The following is a 23055-nucleotide window of genomic DNA, read 5'->3' on the forward strand; positions in this document are numbered from 1 at the left end:
GTGACATCATAAATACAGAGAATTCAAAACAGGTCGTTTTCAGCTTAAATTCCATATATGGACTGGAAACTTTAACAATGTACGTACAATATCAGTCAAAAATCTTATTTAAAAGAAGTGATGATTTAATTTTCCACGGTCTGGGACATTTAAAGTCCGGCTGAAGTGCAGCAGGAACAGGAGGGATGGCTCCGGCTGTGAGGAGAGACAGAAGGGGGCAGTTTAACACCATCAGAGCTTCAGCGCCCCCAGCAGGCCCGCAGAGGAAGCGCAGCCTCGCCGCTTCTTTAAAAGCTCCTGCGACGCGCAGGGGGGGGGCTGGACAGCGAACATCGCCGTGTGACAAAGTTCGCCCGGGATTTTCTAGCACATAAGGGGACTCAGAGAGAGAGAGAGAGAAACCGAGAGAGAAGACAGCAAAGGCATGGCTAACAAAGCGCAGCAGCCTCCTTACCTCCACCTGGCCGAGCTCACGGCCTCCCAGTTCCTCGACATCTGGAAGCACTTCGATGCTGACGGTGAGTGAGTGAAGGGAGGGGGGCAAAGTTTTCCAGCTGTGGCACTTTTGGCTAAAGAGGGATGCAGGGAAGCATGTTTGAACAGGAGCTGTTGGTGTATGGCTTTGAGTGAAATGAGATTATTTTTATGATTTTGAGGAGAAACTGTTTTAACTGCTGCGCGAGAACGGAAATCTGTTCAGTTAATATCTCATTGGACCACATTTGTGTCACTTAAACTTAAGTTTACATGTTTTTTTTGTTTGTTTGGATGAGCTTTGGTTCCCGGGAATTTCTTTTCTCTTGCTTGCTGCGATGCTTTAGTGATTAATCAATCTATTTGCATGCTCAAATTGTGATGCAAATGGCATCTGTGTGCTAGTGGTTAATTTGTATTAGACGCATGTATAGATATGATAGGCATAAAGATGGTAAGTATTAATTAAATGAGCTCTAATTCGTCCTTCTCCCTAAATCCTTTCCCCCTTAATTCATTATTGGAGTGCTCTGTATGGTCAAATGGATTATTTACAGTAAAGTGTCTCAAAGCTGTGACCACACAAATCATTTACGCTGGAATAGCTGGATTTGCGGTAATTTATCAAAGTGATTAGAGCCGTGATGTCCCGTCTAAAAGCGCGTGTCCACATAACTGTGAGGCTCTAAGAGCGAGAGTGTGATGGGTCTGTTATATGAGGGGTCTTTGAGCCTTAGGTCTTAGGTTGTTCAGTATGTGAGTTGGAGTGGGGTTTGCTCCACTGTGGGTGTGGTGGAGCTCATTAGTGCAGTTCGGACTCCTGGCTGCGCCTAAACGCACCGGACTGGTTCAGGGACAGACGAATCAGAGCGATGCTTTTACACCACCCGTATTCCGACAAACCACGCCCGCCTGCGCTAGGATTGGCGGACTCTGGTGAGTATGAGTCACCAGCCAGTCGTGGCGCAGGAGGGCGGGGCTTGTCGGAACACAGGCGGAAACAAAACACCAGCGCGCTCGCTTCCCACCGCCCAGTCTGAGCTAAGCATCCGAGAGAAGCGGGCTGGATAGATCTTACTGAAAAAGACGAAGTCACAGATTCAGTGCGTTAGAAATTAAAAAAAAACGGCGTCGTGAGATGGCAACGGTGAGAGACTTGTATAGCCTAGTAAAAACAGTAAAAGTGTTTCAATAATTTATGATTCCCGAAAGAAAAATGCGAGTATCGACAGCTACTTTTGTTTCTTTGCTAGGCTAACGGTCTGGTTCACTTTACAGCGGGCTTTCTGAACCATATGAGTCCAAATGAAACGACATTAGTTGTAACCTATCGCAATTAAACAGTATTTATAATACAGAATGGCAAAATCATTATTTACAAAAAAAAAAAGGAGAGCACATATGAGGTTTAGCAAAACCATGCGCTGTGTGAGGAAAGCGACCAAATTCTCACTTCTAATGTAAAGGGGAAAAAAATGGTGAAAATTGACCGTGACTCTGCCATGATAGACTACAGGGCATAGCCGAAAGCATTTGGATACATATCCAGTTGTTCTTCAAAAAACCTTAATCAGTGAGAAAAGTAGTCTTCCTTTATCTCTTTTTGATAATGGTGACAGTGAAATTCCTCCAATAAAAATTTCATAATATATTCCTGTGTTAACCATGAAATTGTCTTTTTACTGCATTAATTGTAGATGACCTACTGCACCTGAAAACCTCTGTAGCTACAGTTCTAAAAACTGACATAGGCCTGTCAGTTGTACCAATACCTGACATGGATATTTCAATCTGAGATAACGGATCAGACTGAATATGGCTGACAAGGCCAGAAACTACAGCAGAGCCAAGATGGTAGTAGCAACAGCCAGGAGAATGAGGGAAGATGTACAGTCTAAAAAAGTCATAGATGACTATTGAAAACATTATCTGTCAAAATATCATCACTTTCACAATGTAGAAATAAGATCAAACTATTGCAACATTGAACAGATGGTTCAGGAATCGTGAAAGGTTGGTTTAGTCTTTGCTAATTAGAGCCCCTATATTTTCCTCTACATGGGGACATTTTTAAAACACTGAACATGTATAAATCAACTGACCTCCTTGTATTTTTTTGTCCATGTTGACAAGCCACATGTGAATGGGTTAAACCTTAAACACAAGTTTTAGAATTTCTTTTTAATAAGTATCTCCTGCAGAGAATTATGTGTCTTTGTATTACAAAAAAAGAGTCACTTATAATGTTATTATAGTTGCAAATTACACATAATGTAAGGGATTTTGCAAGGAGAAAAACAGCAATCAGTTTCTTCCTGCCCACATCAGTGTATTTAAATAAAATGTAATTAAAGTGTGTGATCTCACTATTCATCAGGATAAACCGATTAAGCGTTCTATATGGCTGACCAGAGTCCAAACTCAACACATAATCAATGTGCTGTTTTTGAGATAATGAAATTTGCGAGCTTAACGGCCAAGACTGCCACGGCGTTAATCGACTGTTCATCATCTTTTGCACAGCAAGCATGCTGAAATGTGCCTCGGCCATGCTGTCTTCTTACTCAGTGTTTGTTATAAATACCAGAAAGAGAGGTATTTCCCCTTGAGAGCTTGATTTTCAGCTGTCTGTAAATGTCATTGTTGTCTGTAAGCAGATTAACTCACAGTCACTAGAGTTTAAAGGCAGACATTTAAACCTTTTGCTTTTGGGAAACATACAGCAGATATGAACCCACATTATTGCAGCCCTCTCTCCTTCAACTCAACCGACACACATGCATATACATACTCACACACACACACAAGCGTTTCCTTTGCACAAAGACCAATTTCCTGGCATGGGAAATTGTCCACAGATGGTGATATCTCATATATTAGAGAAAATTGGGTTGGAATTTCAATAGAGTTCTCTTAAGCATCAAGCTGGAGATCTTCTTTTCGTCTTTTCAAATAAATGGAACTTAAAAGGCATCAGCAATAAGGCCCCCAATTAGAGGCAAAGTGAAAAAGGAGAGTGTTCAAAGCACACTTGGGAGAACAGCCGTCAAGAGTTTTAATTAAGCTCCATAGTTGCCCTGATTTGGGAGCAAGCCAGCAAGCCAGTCCTGAAAGTTAACCAGCTTTATGGCTAGGCAGCCATCCAGCCAAATTAACTACTTTATGTCAATCGTACATTGTCAGCTGATAGTTATGTAGTTACTGTCACATCTTGTAAAACTGTAATGAGAAATGTTTTTGAGCTCCAGCACCAGCGTCAAGTACTCCACCTTTTAAATGCTGATGTAATTTGGATTTCTATTACAGGTAATGGCTACATCGAGGACAAGGAGCTCGAGAACTTCTTCAGAGAGCTGGAGATTGCAAGGAGAGGAGCAGGTGTGGTAAGTAAAAAAAAGTAAAGAGGAGAGTTTTGAATCTTTTTGAATCTTTGAGTCTACAGTTTACAATGATAATTAGCCAATATGAAGACAGACAATTATACACTTTGATGCCAGCTTGTACTACAGTCAGCTCCTAGACATTTAAATGGGGTGCTGATTTTTCATCAGACGTGTGTCCTAATGAGTCCAGAATAAAAGAGACTGACTCTTGTCAAGCTTGAGATCTCCTTTTAATCGAAGCTCTTGCGATATCTCACCAAGGGTCATGGCAATACAACCAATAGCCAGCTAGGACTGCAAGTATTTAACCCTCTGGGGTCTGAGGGCACTTTCTTGTTTTTTGCTTATCATCTTAACTTCGCCTTAAAAGGCAGCTGCATATAACATGATACCCATATGTTTTGTATCAAAATGCTCCGTTATTTTCGTCACTTTCGAACCGTTGCAGCAATTTCAGCAGTTGTAAACTCTTTGCACGCCATTTCACATGTGTCTCCAGTGTTGACTGAATGAAGAATGAAGGGTTTCCAACGTGATGGATAAGTTTTTGGTGAATTTCTGAGCGTCCATTGGTCAGTTTCATACAAAATTCAGACAAACGAATCCACCAAATACACACAGTGACACACTCATCATAGCCTTATAACTCTGGATGTGAGTAACGTACAATCTCGCAATAAGATGGGATGGAAAGGGCGACTCTACAGATTCAGGAAATGTTTGAACTGTGTTTCTGCACTGTATTATCACATAGATAGAGAAACATATCTAGAAACATTGAGTTAGAACCCAGAGGGTTAAAATGTCACCAATTTGTCTAGGAGGGAAGAGGAAAGGATCTCTCTCTGCTAGTATTAAACCAAAGCTCTTTTGGCATGCCTGTGTGTTTCAGGACCCCACAAATGCATCTTTTAGAGAGAAGATGAAAGATTTCATGCAGAAATATGACAAGAACAAAGATGGCAGGATTGAGATGTCAGAGGTAAGAAATGGTGCTGTTCCAAAAACTGAATATGCAGCGAGTGCACTTGACAAGGTCAGACTACAAAATGGCCTTTAAGGGGGCCTTGCTTCGCCGCTTTAATCTTCACACTTGTCATTGTGCTGCAAGAAACAGCTTTCCCAGATAGAGGAGGACGCATGTTGTTTTAGATCCATTCACACACTCGTTCTATGGTGTTTCCATCTATCCTTTTCTCTGTCTTCTCAGCTGGCTCAGATCCTGCCAACGGAAGAGAACTTCTTGCTTTGCTTCAGACAGTTTGTGGGCTCCAGCTCTGAGTTCATGGCGGTAAGGAAGCTGATTCACTTCTATACACTTTTTATAGTTTTGCTCTACTGCTTCACTAAAGTCAGTTCAGGTATTACCACAGAGAAGCTTTAACATCCATTTCTGATGCATTGAGTTGGGGCGGATTTAGTGACTCTGGTGCTCTAAGCAAAAGACAAGAATGGGGCCTCCCTGGATGCACATTTGTAAATTAGTAAGGCTCTGTCTCTTACTAAGGCTGAGTGGCACAACCGCCTGCACTGCAAAAATGATATCTTGGCAAGTGAAATCTTAAATCTAGTCAGTATATCCAATATTTCTCATTTTGAGATTGTTATAAGAATATTGTAAGATTATTTGACTTATTTCTAAACTGTACTTAAGTCATGTAGCACTCTGTTCTGACTGAAAAAAAACTGTTAGTTTCGAGAGTGCAGCGACAAACTTTTGCTTTCGGCCCTCTTTTTGTGTTTCTCTGCTGCACTTGCCTAACTTTATTTGATTTTCCTTCTTAACACCTAGAAAATCATACAGAAGAACTCTCTCGGAAATCTAGATTACTGCTTAATTGTGTTATCAAATAACAACACTGACTAGTCCACTGTAACCACCAGGAGAGGTGCTGCAATGAAATTGCTAAAAACAATCGCTACAATAGCAAGTAACAGCTGTTTTTAAAATGTATATCTATTTCGGAATATGCGATTTAACATCAAGACATACAGAATATCTAATTTGTATTTTCCTAATTTATCTAATTTGTTTGTAATGAGATGTATGAGCTGTGCCACTTCATAGAATCTGTACGTTGTGTCTAGTTTCTTGAATGGTAAAATTGAACAGAGTCACTTTCTTTAGCAAAAGGAAAGGCAACTGAACATGTCTAGTAAGATTATAGTCTGGATTAGACTTTCTTTGTCTAAAAGGGTCTTTAAAGGGTCAAAACCAAAAAACACGTGTCCTCGGGCCATGCCTAGAAAGCTTTTCTCTCTCAAAATAGATACACAAGCAAGAAGACAAATATCTCAGTTATGAATTTTTGCAATGTTTTGTTATAGTATTCTTATAATGTGCTTAAGGAGGGGTGGGTGGCATCACAAAGACAATTTTCACACTACACAACATGCATCACAATATTTAGTTGTTCTGAGCTTTGAGAAGAGGTAAAAAAGAACCTCAAGTGGCACATTTAAAAAATATTACTAGAAACTATGAATACAATGATTTGTATTCAACATTTCATACATGGTGCTGAGCTAAATTCAAAAACTAATTCTGCTCTCTTTGTAATGATTGTAATAACCTGCAGTTGTTCAGTGTTCTTTAAGTACTGCTGATATCCACAATATGCTCAGAAAAGTGTATTCATAAAAAAGATTCCTAAATTCATATTACCCACCCCTACTTATAAGCATTTTAACGATACCTTATATCCTAGGATATATTACATCTTGGAACAGCGTCCAGCGAGTACATTTCTTTAAGCAGTCCTAATCTCATTTTTAAACAGCTTTATTGATTAAAATGCTACATTGTCGCAGGTAGAGCATTTCAAAACACTCAGATTAATACACTTACCTGGAATAAATTGGATCAATCTAGGCCACACTTTAGGCAAATGACTAACAAAATGACAAACTATGAAACACATACTGATCATACTGAATGTTCTGCCAAATGCAGTACAACAAAGGCACACAACTTTATTATTTTCAACTTATCCAGAATTGCCTCCACGTGATTTTGTCTGCTCGGATCTGTGGCATTTTGTATGTGCTCACTTATGCAGTGCTTCTATAATGTTGGGCAAAATCTGTTAAAAAGTGTTTTATCTTAAATATATTCATTCAAATTGAATGAATATATTTTCAAGTAAATTGCAAGTGTATTGCAAGTACAAGGGCTACTTATTAATTTTCAGGAGATATTTCTGAGAAGATTAGATATAAGATAATCCACTTGCATAATTTTCAAAGGAAAATCAGTGAACACATAGGAGTTTCCAAAAGTGGAGTTAAAAACAGTTAGACAGGAAATAGACAAAAAGAAGAAAATTTGCACTAGAAATAGACAAAATGGAAATAGATAAAATGAAGAAAATTTGCACTAGAACACAGAAACTACACATCTGAGATGTGAGTTAAGGTTTGGAGGTGTGGAAAAAAAGACTTCTTTAAAAAAACAACGTCCCTTTTTAGGATTACAGGCATTTTTACACGTCGATCAGCCACCGAAATTCCATATCAGTTATTACAAAATAAATGTTGTATTAACAAACATTTTCTATGCTCAAATGCATATTTAATGTGGCCCTGACTGACAGTAAAAAAAATCATTTATGAACAAAACTGTGAAATCTCACTAGCCCCACAAATATGAAGCTCACATAACACGCAATGATACCCAGCTGGTCACAACCCCCAAAATTCACCCGTTTTTCTGTTTTTGAAAGCAAACCTATCCACATTTAAGTCACAGTATATGAGACAGGAAATCAGAACTTATTGTGTAGGCATCTCACTCTGTAATATTCCACCACAGCAAAAAAAACTGCAGTAACAGTAAAGAGAGATGAGAAAACTTCAAATTGATGTTTCTCATCCTTTGACTTTGATCATAAAGAATGATTGAGACAGGTTTGGTGGTGGAGGGGGGTCGCCCTTCTCGCCATTACATTATGTAAAGCTGGAGAAGGAGTGATTTAAAGGGGGAAAGGGAACTTTTTAATCACCCGGTGCGGTAGGCAAACCTTTTAAAGGGCTGGGATGGAATGAGGAAGTACAAACTTCTATTTTCAGAGTAATACATTATGGATGGGCCGCTGTAATTCTCCACAGACCTGAGAAGACAGGGCATCTATCTTTGATAAGAACCCTTGCTGGAAACAGGACAGCTGCTAGATTAAAACATTAATTAAATTGCATTTTGCGCTCCTTGTCCTCTCACAATGCACACCCGAGCTGAATAGAAAATGGAGACGGATAATGAAAAAGCCAGGATGATTATGGAAACGAAAACTTGATAATTATGACTCCTTTGCACGCTTCCACAGACACCTTTCTTTTTGAATGGATTTCAGAAGAGAGAGAATGTGGATTGCGTTTGCAGATGGCGTTTTCCTACAGATCAGAACATTACTGTAATTTTGCCAGTGAAACGTGAAATTGATGGAATTTGGAATAAAGACTGCAGAGTTAAAGCACTGTACAATGAACTCCTACTGAGTTACATTTGGATCAGAGCTTAGTTTAAGCTTTTAAGGTTTCAAGTTACAAGCTTGGCACTGTAACTGTATGTTATGTAGCATGAGCAAGATTGAAAATTGTGATGTGTCACATAACAGAGCAGTTAAACATGTAATTAGTCATAATTTACTAATTAGCTAATTAAACATGTAATCACAGTCCTTATTTACTTTTATTAAGTGTAAGTCATTTCATGTTGAGAAGTGAAACAAATATGATTTTATTCTTAATTACGTTCATTTATTTTTGCTGTAGTTAATTAGACTAGTATTTCCTCCTATATGTAAAGTTCTAAAAAGTTAAATACAACCAAAAACATGACCAGTGTTTATAATCCGGTTTCAGTAATTGTAGTTCTGCAATTAACCCTATGTTATGTGTACGTGTCTGTTTGTAGGCCTGGCGAAGGTACGATACAGACCGCAGTGGCTACATTGAAGCAAATGAATTGAAGGTAAGCCATATGTCTGCATTTGCACTCATATGGCCTTCAGCATAGTCCCTGCAAGTACTATACTGTGGCTACTCCTAGATGGTGCTCCAGCAGTATGGTCCATCACCAACTGTTCTATTATTAAATAAGAACCAATGGTAACAATAGTGTAGCTTTTGAAAATGGGTGAACCAAGCTCAAGTAGACATTGTACTATTTCATAGCTTGGATATGACTCACAAATCTGGGCTAGATCAGTGTAATGCTCTTGCCCTCTTGCTGGAAAAACAAATGGAAAGCATGCAAATCATGCTGGCCATGGCAACTGCCATCCAAAGGGAATATTCAAATCTCTGCATTGACTCAGAACATACAAATAGAGAAATAATCACCTGCAGGTGGTCAGTTTTCACCAGAGATATGTATAATTTGTACTTTACTAAACACAGCTCTATGTGAAGCATGTGCTTTTCATCCAGACTGTGGTGACCTTGACCCTTTCCTTTTTTTAGGGCTTTCTCTCAGACCTTCTTAAAAAGGCTAACAGACACTATGATGACCAGAAACTGCAGGAATACACACAGACTATTGTAAGTATCTCAGCCCAGACATACCTTTTTACACCGTTACCTTTATATTAACTACAACTGTCATGCAATCTCTTACCCCGATTAGTAATTACATCTTAGTGGCTCATTTAAAAGACTATATTTAATGCTACACACATTTAATGGTCTTTTATGACTTATATTACTCAAGATCCCAACAATTTTAGCTTTTCAAAGAAGAACAGACTGGCTATTAAAAACCAGAAACATGCAGATGACTTTGGATTTTATCTAGCAATAAAATTATATAAACTGCTATTATTCATTGCAGAGCTGTTAACCACCACACTGGTTCAGTGATTAGGGTTTGCACTGTCCTACGGGTGTGTGTTCACACTCCAGCTGTACTGGCATATGTCACCTTCTTAAGGCCAGAGGGCCGACCTGAATTACACTAAGATAAACTGTACAAAACTGCACAGCAACAAAAGCACAAAAATATAACTGATAAAAGTTCAATGAATGCAGAGTAATATTCCACATTTAAGTGTCAGAATAATGTTGTTTTAACACTAAATACTAATACTAGAAAACTAGTGGTGTCATTTATTAGTGTATTAGTGTTGATAACACCACATAGCATCATATTAGCATTATTTTAGTGTGAATGAAGTTCATTTTCTGCTCTGTCGACATGCATATGTAGTAACTGACACGTCTTTTTTTTTACACATTTTGATGAATTTGGTCTGAGAGACAGATAAGATATTACTTTTAAGCACTGAGCAAATAATAGCACACATTGGTTAGAGATTCTTCAATATTTACCACCTATTCATAATGATAAATATCTCTCACTCTCTCAGCTCAAGATGTTTGATCTGAACGGGGATGGAAAGTTGGGTCTCTCTGAGATGGCAAGGTGAGCAATGTTTTAAGAATGCTCCAGTTAATAAGGTAACAGGTAATGCCTAACTTAAGTCTCAAATATGTTTTTCTAATGGGCTGTTACCTCTGCTTCTCATTGTAAGGCTTCTACCAGTTCAGGAAAATTTCTTATTGAAATTCCAGGTGAGAACACAATTTCAACTTGTTGTAAGTTAGACGTAAAGTTGCACTTGTACACCAAACTCTTTTCTAAAGGACAGAATTGTAAATGAAGGACTGTTTGTGCTGTGTTGTAGGGCATCAAACTGACTGCTGAGCAGTTCAACGCCATCTTCACATATTATGACAAGGTAGTGTGCAGCATAAAGTGAATATGAATGTGACATGCAATAACACAGTGTGGAAAGTCTCCCCCGGGCGACAGTCTGGTTTAGCACAGTGGAAGAATCTGCGTTCTCTTGTCTTTCTTTTTTACGTCTGATTTCCCTCACTCCTGCGAATTCCATTTTGCATGCAAATGAGTGGCGTTTCCACTCACCTGAGTAGGTAAATGACTGTGAGGGCTGCACCTGTTCTTGTAGGTTTGGCCCCTTGAGCATACCCATGACATCATTTGTTTAACAATGGCTTTTTGAGTGACATAATTTCAAATGCAAATCAGGAGGGCATGGTAACATTTCCCAACCAACAGAAATTTGTCCTTCTGCAAATCTCAGCAAAACTCATTCATTCATCTTGTTCATCTTATATATCAGCTTATGCATAGTTATATAGTCCATTCCCCTAATAATACTCCCTAATATTTGTGCTACTCCAACAGACCACTCTATAAATTCAAAGTGTTAGGTTTTAAACACTTTTATATAATGCTTTTAATGTTTAATTGTGCTATTACCCTTTTTGAGAGTAAATCGGGGGAAGCTTGACTGTGACATCAAATAGATATCGAGGTTGAATACCTAGAGCTGGGTAGTAAGTAGTTTCATTTACTCGATTACATGTACTCAAGTGCAATTTTGCTAGATTTGTACTTTCCTATGTATTTTCAAATAAAAATAAGTATATGTGTGAAGAAAGTAATTTACACTTTACTTAAGAATAGAGCCTTACAAACTTCAGTTAATGTACAGATAGATGCTAGATGTCCTACAAAATTAATTAGTAACAGTATTTTTTTTTTCCTGCTACTTTTGTGCTTCTACTCAAGTTGTTTTTGGAGGGATACTTTTATCTTTTCTTGAGATATTATTTCTTTGAAGTTACAATATCTTTACTTTTACATGGGCTACTGAACCCAGCTCTGTTAATACCTAAACATTAAAGGATCATTTTTCAGTTCTTTTCTTTAACACTGATGTTTATTTAATTTTCTACGTAAACACTGTAACACACTTAAAAAGTGTTAAAAAAAGGGTTTAAAAAACATTTGGTTTGACAACATAAATTTGTGTTGGAGTCTTCTGGTCTGTTCAGAGGTAGCAAACAAGAACGAAGTAACAAATGCCGAACTGAAAACAGTGCTGAGCAAAGAGAGACTGTAAAATAGAATCTCCTCTTGCGTGCGGAGGCTTGCTATGAGGACTAGTGCAGATACTTAATTATAAATGAAATGTGGTGTGCGTATGTATGAAGTGTGTTGAACGCTAAACATTTCCATGTAGAATTACTGCTGCGTTCCCCTTACCAGCATAGCCCTAGTTCTTCACTCTCATCTACATCAGAGGCAGCTGGAGTTGTCACAGTGGAATTCTGGGTTAAAAAAACATTAATGGCATGATGCACGCCAGGTCAACCGAGCACTAACTCAGTTCACAATGCTCCTACAAAATGTGCCAAGCTTTGGAAAATACAAAAAGTTTGACTGCTTGCAGTGCAAACAAATAGGCTGACCTTCGCCATCACCCAGAAGACTTTGAGGCGCAAAAATAATAAGTACTGCTTCTTCCTTGTGTTTTTATTGAGTTACGACCTCATCCAAGGCCGGTGAAAGAGTACACAGTGAAACAGCAAATCTAGAATCCACAAACAGCGAAGTATTCCCCCAAAGTCTTTACAGTCTTATGTGTCAGGACAATCTGCTCCCTGACATTACTGTGCAGATCAGGCCTAGATGTTGCATTAGCCCTGTCTCACCTGACATCCTGTCGGCAACACAGAGGTTTTGTAATTGTCCCCTTTAACTCATTAAAATCAGCTGCCAGAGTAGTTGTGAAATGTTCATGTCCACATTAAGGGATGCTGAAATGGATCAGCATATGGGATTGGAGCTTACTGTGTGCTACTGTGTTTTCTATCACTATATTAAAGAAACCCTTTGAGTAAGTGTGTACACACTTACAAAACAGAATTCAGATCATTAAGGGCTTATTATGGACTTGTTTGACCTGAGTAATGATAAAGAGCAGCTGAAGTATTAAATATATTAGGAATTTGCTTGCTCAAAATGGCAAACAAACAAAGAGAATCTACAAATGTCCAGCTTTACTTGATTTTGTTTTACATAATCAAAATTATTGCAACAACTCATAAATAATAATAATAATAATAATAACAATAATAATAATAATAATAATAATAATAATAATTTATGTACCAAAATGGTAAGAATTAATTTCCATTGCCATTTTCTGATCTCACAATGTTCCACAGAATGAGACAGTACTATGCCTTTAAGCCTGATATATGTAAATGAACGCTGCCCTATATTGTGTCTCTTTCTGAAAGCATTCTGGGCTGAAACACGCCTTGTAACTTCAGTGTGAATGGGTGGAGCTAAAGTACTTTAGGCTGAATAGATGAATGTGTGTAAATGTGTTGTTTTTTGTGACATCACAAACTGAACACAAAGTGATTTTTAGATTAACTATTTTTGCAGCGTAGTTTCTATATGTAGACTATGTGGACTGGAGAGTAAACAGTATATTCTGAAAGTAACAATATTTTCATACCATATCTACTACACATAATACATACTACATATTAAAAAGTAGTGAAGATATTTTGGTCTTCCATCATATTGTACTTCTAAAGAATACAAGGAGACTAACAGGCAGAAATAGCTGCTTTTGGCCTTGGCATTAAAGGGTTATTGGGTAACCCAGCTTACTTTTCCTTTTTTCAGGATGGAAATGGCTACATTGATGAGCAGGAATTGGATGCCCTCTTGAGGGACCTCTATGAGAAGAACAAAAAGGTGAGAGAGGAAACCAAGAATGTGGAGGTAATAATAAACTGAATTTGATGCTCCTTTTAAATTATATCATGATGACCTGCTTTGTCTCAGGAGGTGGACACTAAGGACCTAACCGGATATAAGAAGAGCATCATGGCCTTGTCAGATGGGGGTAAACTGTACCGCTCGGAGCTGGAGATTGTGCTGTGCCGGGAGCCTATGCTGTGAATCTAGACCTGCCTGGATTTCATCTCACCTCTCTCAGCTGCCTGACTACTGTAACCATGTGCATGTGCCGGGCACCCCTCCCCTTTTCCCTTTACATGCGTTTTGAATGAATGTGCACTGCAAAGCACAAAAAACCTGCCCCTCCTGCCCCCTGTCCACCTGCCCAATCCACACTGTCCTAAGTACAGACCGTTCCAGCTACGGTGTTGCCCTCTGCTGCGTTTTTAAACTATACATTTAAAAGAAGAGTTGAAAGAATCGTACTGATAAAAGAGATTTTAACGGTATGAATAAGAGTATGATGTAATTATTTATTTATTTATTCACTGATTTATTTATTTATTTAAGTCCTTGGTTTGAGCTGCATCTCCTGGGTTTTCCTCCTTCTTTGCCAGGTTTTACTTCCTCTTCGGTTTGATCCCGCCCTCTCCAAGTCTTTATTCCATTCTCACCCGGTTCTGTTTCGGGTCGTGCCGTTCTCTTTCTTTGGCTGATACTGTTATAGGATGTTACTGAGAGCATTAATAAAAGATATGTGAAGAACAGGATGTATTATGTATGCAGATTTTTGTTCCTCTCCAAAGAGCCACGTTAACATGAGGGGGCAGTAATTCACTTTATTGAACTTTGCCTGACTTTGGGTCTAATAACAGATTGGAAGATAAATCCACACATTGCATGCACACTTACTCCCTTTTAAAAACTCTTCACTTTCCTTTCAGGATGTAGCTGCTTTCACGCCTTTCAAGCACAGAAATATTTTCATTGTCAAATTCAATTAGTGCCCCCCCTTGTTCTGTTTATCAGTACAGGGACTTTGAATAGTATTTCTAGTTAAATCTTCCCTAATTACGCGCAGATGCTTTTAAATCTAAATGAATCATTTATATTAGTCCTCCCCCCCATATCCCACAGTAAAACTTGTAGACATTCTCATCAATTAATCATCAGTGCTTAAATATATAATCCTCAGGCCCTTTGGGGTTCGTACAGGGAGTTGCAGTCTGAACATGAATGAATGATGTTTACGCTGATTATGGAAACGTTTCCAATGGTGATGTTTAATTCTCAAACAGAGCAGCACATTAGGCTAATAAGTCTTACCTGCCTTCAAGTCAAGGGAGAGCAATACAATTTCGGGGCCAAATTCTCACCAATAGTGACTTCCCTCTAGAATTTTCCCTCTCAAAACTCTCCAGAAAAAACACTGAACGTCTGGCACTGGCATTGTACTGTCTCTGCAGAATTCAGTAGCAGATCAGCCCCAAGGAATATGAGTCATGCAATTACATCACTCTGTTTTATTCCCTCCTAATTACAATCCAAGTTTACTGGCAATCAAGTCCACAAATGATTGTCAAAAATGAAAAGTAAACAGCGAAAGACATCTCAAACATGATCAAAAGCTTTGCCCCTCTCTCAAAATTCTCTCAGCTGTATGCTGAATGTGGCTTGTTGATGGGGGTTTTGCTAATAGGCAGTGGTGACATATTTAAGCAAAGCCAGAAAAGGGGCTTCTTTCAGGCTCCATTGCCCCCAAAACCAAGAACGTTACGTAAAGAAAAATACAAAACATGCGCTCACTTCATATCCTTGTTTGACTTTCTTCATATCTGTGCCCCTCTGTGCACATGGTTGGACCACAGATGACTGAGCGCACACAGAGGCAGACAAAAGCCAGCGTTATATGTGAAAAATGCAGTCATCACTTATTTATATATGAGGAGGATCCTGCTGTTTTATTTATAAAGTCTTTTAAATATAGCTCATGTGAACGTAATAAGTAATTCAGAGTGGATGTCTCAGCTCACCTCCTTGTCCTACAGCACTTACTCATATAGGTGTCAGGGAAAATGGAGCTCTGTTCTTTAAATGGAGAGCCATTTTAAACCTGAGCCTAAAAATTAATCTAATTCAAATTCAAAGTCTTTCTATTAGCATTAGGAGTAGCACGCGGGACTACCTGAAAAATTTCAGACACTTCATAATGCATTTTCCGTTGCAACCATGAATGAATAAATACATCAATGCATAGCTGTTTAAAATCTGACATATCTAATTTAGCACAAAAGACATCCATCTCTGGATCACCTTAAGGCTTAAGTCTATTAGCATTGCTTATTTTACTGAAAACCCCAGTGACGGACATTCTGCTTCCTCTATGTTTCCTTCCATTCACTTGTGTTGGTGCTAAGATTTGCCCTAATTACTGATATGAATGGAGTCTACAGCTTTCCTGCATGACTCACCATCCTCAGGGGCTTTGATAATAATGCAAATATTCTTTTCATCAGCGATGCTGCTTCAACACAAAAATGAGGGTGATCCTACTTAGAGTTTTTTAAAATTATTTATTCAGTGGCCAGTCATCCACTGTAATGCGCAAGTCAAAGTGATGATCAGATACCAATTGTACTACGTACTGAATTACTTTGGCACCTGATTAGCCTGTATCACACACTCATTTCAAATGTCAGCAACTGCCATTCTCCACACAGATTACTGCATTAAAGGATTTGATGCTAATGCCATCATGGCTCGCTATGCCTCTGAGCAGAATAGCTGAAAAGAAAAGGAGACAGCCACTTCTCCTAAACACAAGACTGAAGGCCTGCAATACACAGGCACAAAGCAAAGCCAACAACTGCACGAAAGACGCCTCTAACTTTGAAGTGACTGCATCACAAAGGCAGCAGTGTGTTAGCTTGAATGCTTATTTGCAGTATGTGACAGCTATAAAGTACAAAATATGGACCAACCAGATCAGCAAAGAGGAGTAACTTGTTACATGACCTAAATATTCTCCAATCAAAATGCTTGTACTTCTACTCAAGTACACTTTTAGCAAAAAGGGTTTTACATAGTACCAAAAAAGGTTCTACAGTAATAACAGACCCTTTTTTGGTGCTATATAGACCCTGCTTGAAAAAAAAATGGTCTAAACTGGCCTAGGCTGGTTTAGCTGGTCACCCAGCATGGTCATCACCCAGCATATTAGCACCCAAAACACAACATATACTGGTTGTGCTGGTGATCAGCTATGCTGGTCTGTGCTGGTTTTTCTAGACGGGGAAACATTTGTTAAAAGGTTCTTCATGCATTTAAATGGCTCTTCAAGTTGTCACTGCTCTATATATAATCATTACCTTAAAGTGCACTTGAAGAGCCAGTATTTATGCGTGTATATATGTGAGGAAACGTATCTGTTTTTTACTCAGTTACATTTTAGTCATTAACATGTAAAGGCTAGTCTGTTTTTATTTCATTGTTACATTGGTTACTGCATCTATACTCTTGCAAGTGGTAAATAATAACTTTTGAGGTTATCATTTTATTTATGTTTTAAACCAAACCAAACATTTTATTTATGTTTTAAACCAAAAAACATTTAAGCATTTCTGAAGGTGCATGTAAAATGCATCCCTCATAATTGTAAAAAAAAATCTTTAAAAACACTCAAGGCAACTGAAAATTCAGCAGTGAGAACTAATAGGACTAGAAATAGCCTAGTTACTTACACAAAAAAGGGACTTGTCTCATTTGAACTTGGCTGCAATTTAGACATCTTACTACAAGCATCAATTTTCTTGAACTGAAGAATACCCATAGGGGTCTGTCAGATTAAGGAAATAATATGGAGGAGGCTGAAGAGTCACTACCATGGCATCAAGGCGATGGGCTGGCACTTAATACTGTGTTTTTATGCAGTAACACTGCCTCCAAGTGGATTCTTTTTGCTATTGCAATAGTTTAAAGGCAGTGTCTATACACCGTTGTGACGTCCTCAATATCTGGACATGGAATACTGCAAAAAAGGCAAATTCCACTTTGTTATGTCTATTCAAGTCACAAAAATAAAATAAAATAAAATTATTGCCTAGTGTTTGGTTCATACACTTCCCTAAATTCCAGCTGTTCAGGTGATGCAGTCACAGAAAGAGTCACCTGGATATTAAAACTACAGCAAGCCAACAGTCAAGGATGTCAGGAAGTGAACAAATATGCTAGATCCAGCTCATTCAGGAATGATTATCCAAGCTAGGTATGCTGGAACTAAACTTCACAAGGCTCTATTTTGTGGTACATGCCATCAATCTCATCAGCAAAGTACCAGTGTGGCTGCATGTTTTAATTCCATTCCTGAAGGAGCACATACAACTGACAAGTTATTTGATGACTGAAGCCAATTGATGAAACAAGTGGAATCAGACTACTAGAGCAGAGGTTCTCAACAGCAAGGAAAATAATGTGCTAGAGCACGGAACAAGCTAAAATGTGCAGTAACAGGACGCTCCAGGAGCAGGATAAAGAAGCACTGCTCTGAGACACTGAAGGAAAGCATTGTGGACATGATGACGATTAACACGCTGGATCATGAAGTCCTACTTTAATACACAGACATAGAAAAACAAGAAGCAGCAAACTCTCACACAAGGAGCCACAAAGCTTAATGCTTTGTTGCATTATCAATAATACATTTAATGCTTTTAGCCTTTAGATGTTGTGTAGCTGGATTTGGAAAATGGAGCCTGTAACCTTCAGGAATTAATGGCTATAAGATAAAAGTGGCTGAAACTATCTTTATAAATCTGTTTACAGCTTTAATTGCCTTAAGGCTTAAATCTCAGTTCCAGTCTCCTTTAATTTGTAATAGCCCTATTTCTGTGGTCTGATTAACAATAATGGGCTGAACTACTGGTATGTTAGGACAAACTGCTCAGTCTACATTTTCACTCTATCCCACCTTCAGACACACCTGAACTAAGTGCTTAAAAGAATGGTCTGCAGATTGTATTGTGTGGCTACTTCACACACATTGTTTTAATGTGCTATTTTGTGTGTTAAGTGGAGATTTAACAAATGATAGTGACCATCAGGCTCAAGATGGTTTCATTCAGTGAAAGAAATCCTTCAGTGGCCAATTTACTCCAGCATTAAGCCCAAGAAGACAATGGATGAATCTCAAATAGCTTTTACTTTTAATGTGAGTTAATATAAGCAGATTTTATTCCCAGTGATTTGGGAGCATTCGTGTTGGTCCATTCATCATGAAATTTTCACACAATGTTTACAAATTACATAGAACAAAAACAGAGATACATGTTTTTCACTGGACAGTGACAATGTACTGCCATCCAGGCGACATCTTTTCAGGAAAGGCTTTGCTTGTTTCAGCAGGACAATGCCAGACCACATTCCACATGTATTAAAACAACGAGGCTCCGTAGTAAAAGAGTCCGGGGGTCGAGTCCTGGTCTGCCTGCAGTCCAGAATGGGCATATATTTTTTAAAAACAATAAAATTTCTCAGTTTTAACATTTGATATGTTGTATTTGTATTATTTTCGATTAAATATGGGGTTTGGATATAGGTTTGCATTTTGTTTTTGGGTACATTTTGCACAGCGTCCCAACTTTTTAGGAAACGGGGTTGTAATAACGAAAGAATTAAAAATCACATTTTTTGCTGATACCATTTGAGAAAGAAGAAAGTGAAGGAAAGAGAGGGTGTGACTATTTAGCATTATGATCCCTCTTTTGACCAGAGAAATGCAAATTATGTACTGACCTCTAACTGTACAAGGACCCTTATGACTTATGGATAATCAGACTACTAGCTTTATATATATATATATATATATATATATATATATATATATATATATATATACATCTTACAACTTCAGATACACGCTCCTGCAAGGTTATAAAAGTACTGCATCTGCCTGGGACTCACTGATTAATTAGTTTCATTTGCGCCCAATTAATGGCGAAAATACAAGCTATCACTAAACACCTATATAAGCTGGTTTAAAAACACATGGGCTGGGTCTGATACGTAGTAAACGCCGCCTCCTCAGACAGTGTCCGAGGCAGGAAGGCAGCCAGTCATGTCCGACTCTAATGTGTGTATAAAACACCGCCTGCTGAAGTTCCTCTCGGCCGTTTTTTGAAGGCAGCGTACCCTTCGCTGCCTTTCATATCCCATAATCCTGTGCGTCCGCGTCAAGGCAGTTAAAAAAGTAGCAGAAAACACCACAACAGTGGACAACGCTGCCTTCAGTGTCGGACCTTGATCTTATGTCCTGTGGCTTCCAGCGACTCAGTTCTGCTTTGTTTTTAAAGTAAATGTAAGATCTTAGTCTGATGTCATGTAAAAGGCCAAACCCGGACCATTTACCGAGTAAAAGGTTCAGATGAAGATCCAGCTCAGGGTTCGGCCTTCAACTTGACGCACGCGGCCAACAGCAAACGGCTGGAACCTGTGAGAACTGGCTGCAAAGGTTCTTCACAAATCTTCTGGTAGGCTGGTAACGTGAGACAGATTTGCATGTTGACCGTGTGTGGCCGCTGTGTACTTAGGAGTTGGTGCAAAGCCGATGAGGGTCGAGTAAAAAATCAAGGCCTGCTTCTTCACGGGGCTCTGGGCCCTGTGACGCAGCAGCGATTTCGAGGGAGATAAGCGAAATTTCTCGACGGTGGGCGAGTGGGCGCTGAAATACGGCATGTGTGATAAGCTAGCTCCAAATATATGAAACAATATATATAATATATAATAAAATATATGAACATTCTTCATTTCGTGTGTACCTTAAATAGACCTGTCAGTGGAGGGTCAGTAAGCATAGTTGGAATGGCGGACATTAGGTATAACGAGCATTTTAGAAGAGGCCTGGACTTCAGCTTGCTGAGCGCGTGACGTCTTTCACCTTTTCAGTCTGCTGTGTTTCATGTTCGCTTTACTTTTATTGTATTACAATGTGCCTCGTTCCTCTGCAGTTTGGATGACAGTCTTCAAACCAGCTGTATTACCTCCCGTGCCTCGTGCTGAAGGCGCAGTGCCGCATTTAACCACAAGAGGGAGACGGCGGCTTATAAAACCTGTAACAATGTTAAAATGCTTTTATTTCTGTAGTAAATAGTAGGGACTGCTTGAACAGTTCGACAAGTACGCTTTACGGCTTCAGTGGTATAGTAGTTTTGGCCTGACGTGCTGCTGAAAGGTTTCCCAGGCAAAATATGATCTACTTGTATCTGATTGAACGCCGTGCAGCTTCATTTGCATTCGAGTCACAGTCAACCACCAGCGTGAAGCGTAGCGGTTAGAGTGACCGACCTCCTTCTGGGAGTTGGAGTTTATCGCTTCTCGGCCTTTTGGCTAAGATCAAGTGTAGTATCTGTTCTTATCAGTTTAATATCTGATACGTCCCCTACCCGGGGACCATATATTAAATTGATTTTTGGAGCAGGGAGATGGAATAGGGGCTTGCTCCGTCCACTCCACGCATCGACCTGGTATTGCAGTACATCCAGGAACGGTGCACTCCCTTCGGGGAAATAACGAAGGTGAAGAAAAGAGTTGTGTGATCCACAAACATGAGGTTGGTGTGATTGCATACGGAAAAATGTTTGGGTTTTGGCTAGATGAAAAATAGGTAGTAACGTTGTCAGAGATGTTTACGGGTGTGTAATAGCCTGTGTTCCCCTTCTACCATATTTCTGCAACACTTAAGACAATCAGTAATACTCGTGTAGTTTACTGTATAGAAACTGAGATTACAGCAGGATTAGGGATCCTGTGGAAATCTCTAATATTATCGTAGAGCCTTTTTAAGAGATTAGCTGCGCCGGTTAACCTGTTTGTATTGGAAGAGGGAACTTTTGCTGAAGTTGTCCAGCTGCAGCCGAGCTGCTGAACCTCGGGGTTAAACATGAGCTTTAAAACCCTTCATTAGCTTAAACTACAGAGATACACTCGGTTTATTCATCTGTTTCTGATCACCAAACTAGCTCGCTTTTCTTAAGCAAAGCTGGTCTGTCTGCTGACTGTAGCTGATGTCTGCTTACACAACATCGACTGAGTCTGACTGTAAACTCTTGTTCAGAGAACGAAGCGCTGCTGATGTCTGATGGTCAGTGAGCCGCTCGAGTCAGCATCTTATCCGGTCACTGCGTGGTGTCTGAGGGTTTATCGTGTCCGCATTTCGGCTCGCTTCGGTGGTTTATACAGCAGCGTGTGGCTAAAATGAGCAGATGTGTTCAGTTGTAGTGCAGAAGGCGGATTTCTGCTCAAACTGAAGATGAACATCCTTCGTTTCAGCGCCATGTGAGCTCCTCTCACAACACGGTGCAGCACCCGGAAATGACCAAACACTTCCGCAAACTGATCTGCAATAAGAATGAATTTTTTTTAAAGTTCATTCAGATCGGATTACAGTCGTTTTTCTCCCAGGTATTAGAGATAATTGTGTGTGTGTATGTATATATATATATATATATATACACACACACACATATATACAATGTATGTCTACGTGTGACTTGTTGGATTTTGAGAGAGCGGCAGCTATGCAAATTATTGCCGTGATGAATCATGGGAGATATGGTATATATGTATGTATGTTTTTTAAATGTGTTTTTAGCTCCTCGGAAAGTCGGACAGTTTAGCGCTGCGGAGGATTTATTCGTGATTTTTCTGTGTCGTGTCTTTTGTCGTTCGCGGTAATGCGTGGCGTCACCGTCCGTGTGAAGTAGAAACACAGGAGTGACTGCCGTCCGTCGAAGCGACGGCCCTCATACTTACCTGGCAGGGGCGACACCATGATCAGGAAGGTGGTTCACCCAGGGAGAGGCTCGGCCATTGCACTCTAGGCTGTGCTGACCTCTGCGAATTTCCCACATGTGGAAATCTCGACTGCATAATTTCTGGTAGTGGGGACTGCGTTCGCGCTCTCCCCTCATTCACTGGTTAACAACAGATTTAAGAACGTAAATTGTTGTGTTTAATCCAGGACAGGTGGTTAGTTTTCAAATCTTGACCATTGTGTTCAGCACGTCGTTCTGTCTATCTCGATTTTTATTTCGAAGCTTTAGTCTTTTTCCCCGACAGTCACCAAGCTGTATGTACTCACTCGGGGCTGGTCTGCAAGTTCTAATTCACAGCCGTACTGACCCGCATTCCTCTAGGTCTTGGGTTTTTTTTTCCCCCCATCCCTCGTTCCTCCTATAGACTCGCATTCATTTTTCACAACAATTAGCAGCCCTTTAACAACCATTCAGTTCACACAGGTGGATTGAGCACATTGAACACAGCCTTGCAGTCGCGATAGACAGACCTGGCAGTAGAATGAGTCCTACTGATGAGCTCAGTCACTTTAAACATGGTGCTCTCATAAGATGCAACCTCTGCCACAAGTCAGTCTGTGACGTTTCTGTTCTGATAGATCTGCCCCTGTCAGCTGTAAGTGCTGTTATTGTGGAATGGAAGCACCGACCAGCTTAGCCACAAAGTGGTCCACCACGCAAACTCGCCGCCACTGGACTGAAATCAAGCTCTTCTGTCTGGCAGTCTGAGGGATGAGTCTGGGTTTGGTGAATGCCAGGAGAATATTACCTGCCTGACTACATTGTGCCA

At 39.5% G+C, this 23055-nt stretch overlaps 1 protein-coding gene and 2 non-coding genes across 4 annotated transcripts; all 3 read left to right on the forward strand.

The window, feature by feature from the left end:
* The first annotated feature begins 323 nt into the window (after positions 1–323).
* calb2a (calbindin 2a) lies at positions 324–14189 on the forward strand. Of its 2 annotated transcripts, none has more exons than XM_036585598.1 (11): positions 324–518; positions 3781–3857; positions 4750–4839; positions 5068–5148; positions 8770–8826; positions 9318–9395; positions 10220–10275; positions 10385–10424; positions 10538–10591; positions 13363–13434; positions 13525–14189. In XM_036585598.1, exons 1-11 carry the CDS (start codon positions 425–427, stop codon positions 13639–13641), a joined length of 816 nt encoding a protein of 271 aa, XP_036441491.1. In that variant the 5' UTR covers positions 324–424; the 3' UTR covers positions 13642–14189. The 2 variants fall into 2 exon arrangements, with proteins under 2 accessions (XP_036441491.1, XP_036441492.1); XM_036585599.1 differs by having other exon boundaries at positions 13363–13431; positions 13523–14189.
* Positions 14190–20779: 6590 nt separating this feature from the next.
* LOC118818568 lies at positions 20780–20970 on the forward strand. Its single transcript, XR_005008084.1, has one exon. It is a non-coding gene; the product is annotated as a U2 spliceosomal RNA (small nuclear RNA).
* A 1246-nt stretch (positions 20971–22216) lies between these two features.
* Positions 22217–22379, forward strand: LOC118818579. Its single transcript, XR_005008093.1, has one exon. It is a non-coding gene; the product is annotated as a U1 spliceosomal RNA (small nuclear RNA).
* The last annotated feature ends 676 nt before the right edge of the window (positions 22380–23055 follow it).

Source organism: Colossoma macropomum, unplaced genomic scaffold, assembly GCF_904425465.1.
Source record: "Colossoma macropomum unplaced genomic scaffold, Colossoma_macropomum, whole genome shotgun sequence".
NCBI classification, from domain to species: domain Eukaryota; kingdom Metazoa; phylum Chordata; class Actinopteri; order Characiformes; family Serrasalmidae; genus Colossoma; species Colossoma macropomum.

Coding starts and splice junctions, on each gene's coding strand:
- calb2a (XM_036585598.1), top strand. CDS start 425: ATGGCTAACAAAGCGCAGCAGCCTCCTTACCTCCACCTGGCCGAGCTC. Junction 8,827..9,317: donor TTGAAGCAAATGAATTGAAG/GTAAGCCATATG, acceptor TCCTTTTTTTAG/GGCTTTCTCTCAGACCTTCT. Junction 10,276..10,384: donor GGTCTCTCTGAGATGGCAAG/GTGAGCAATGTT, acceptor TCTCATTGTAAG/GCTTCTACCAGTTCAGGAAA.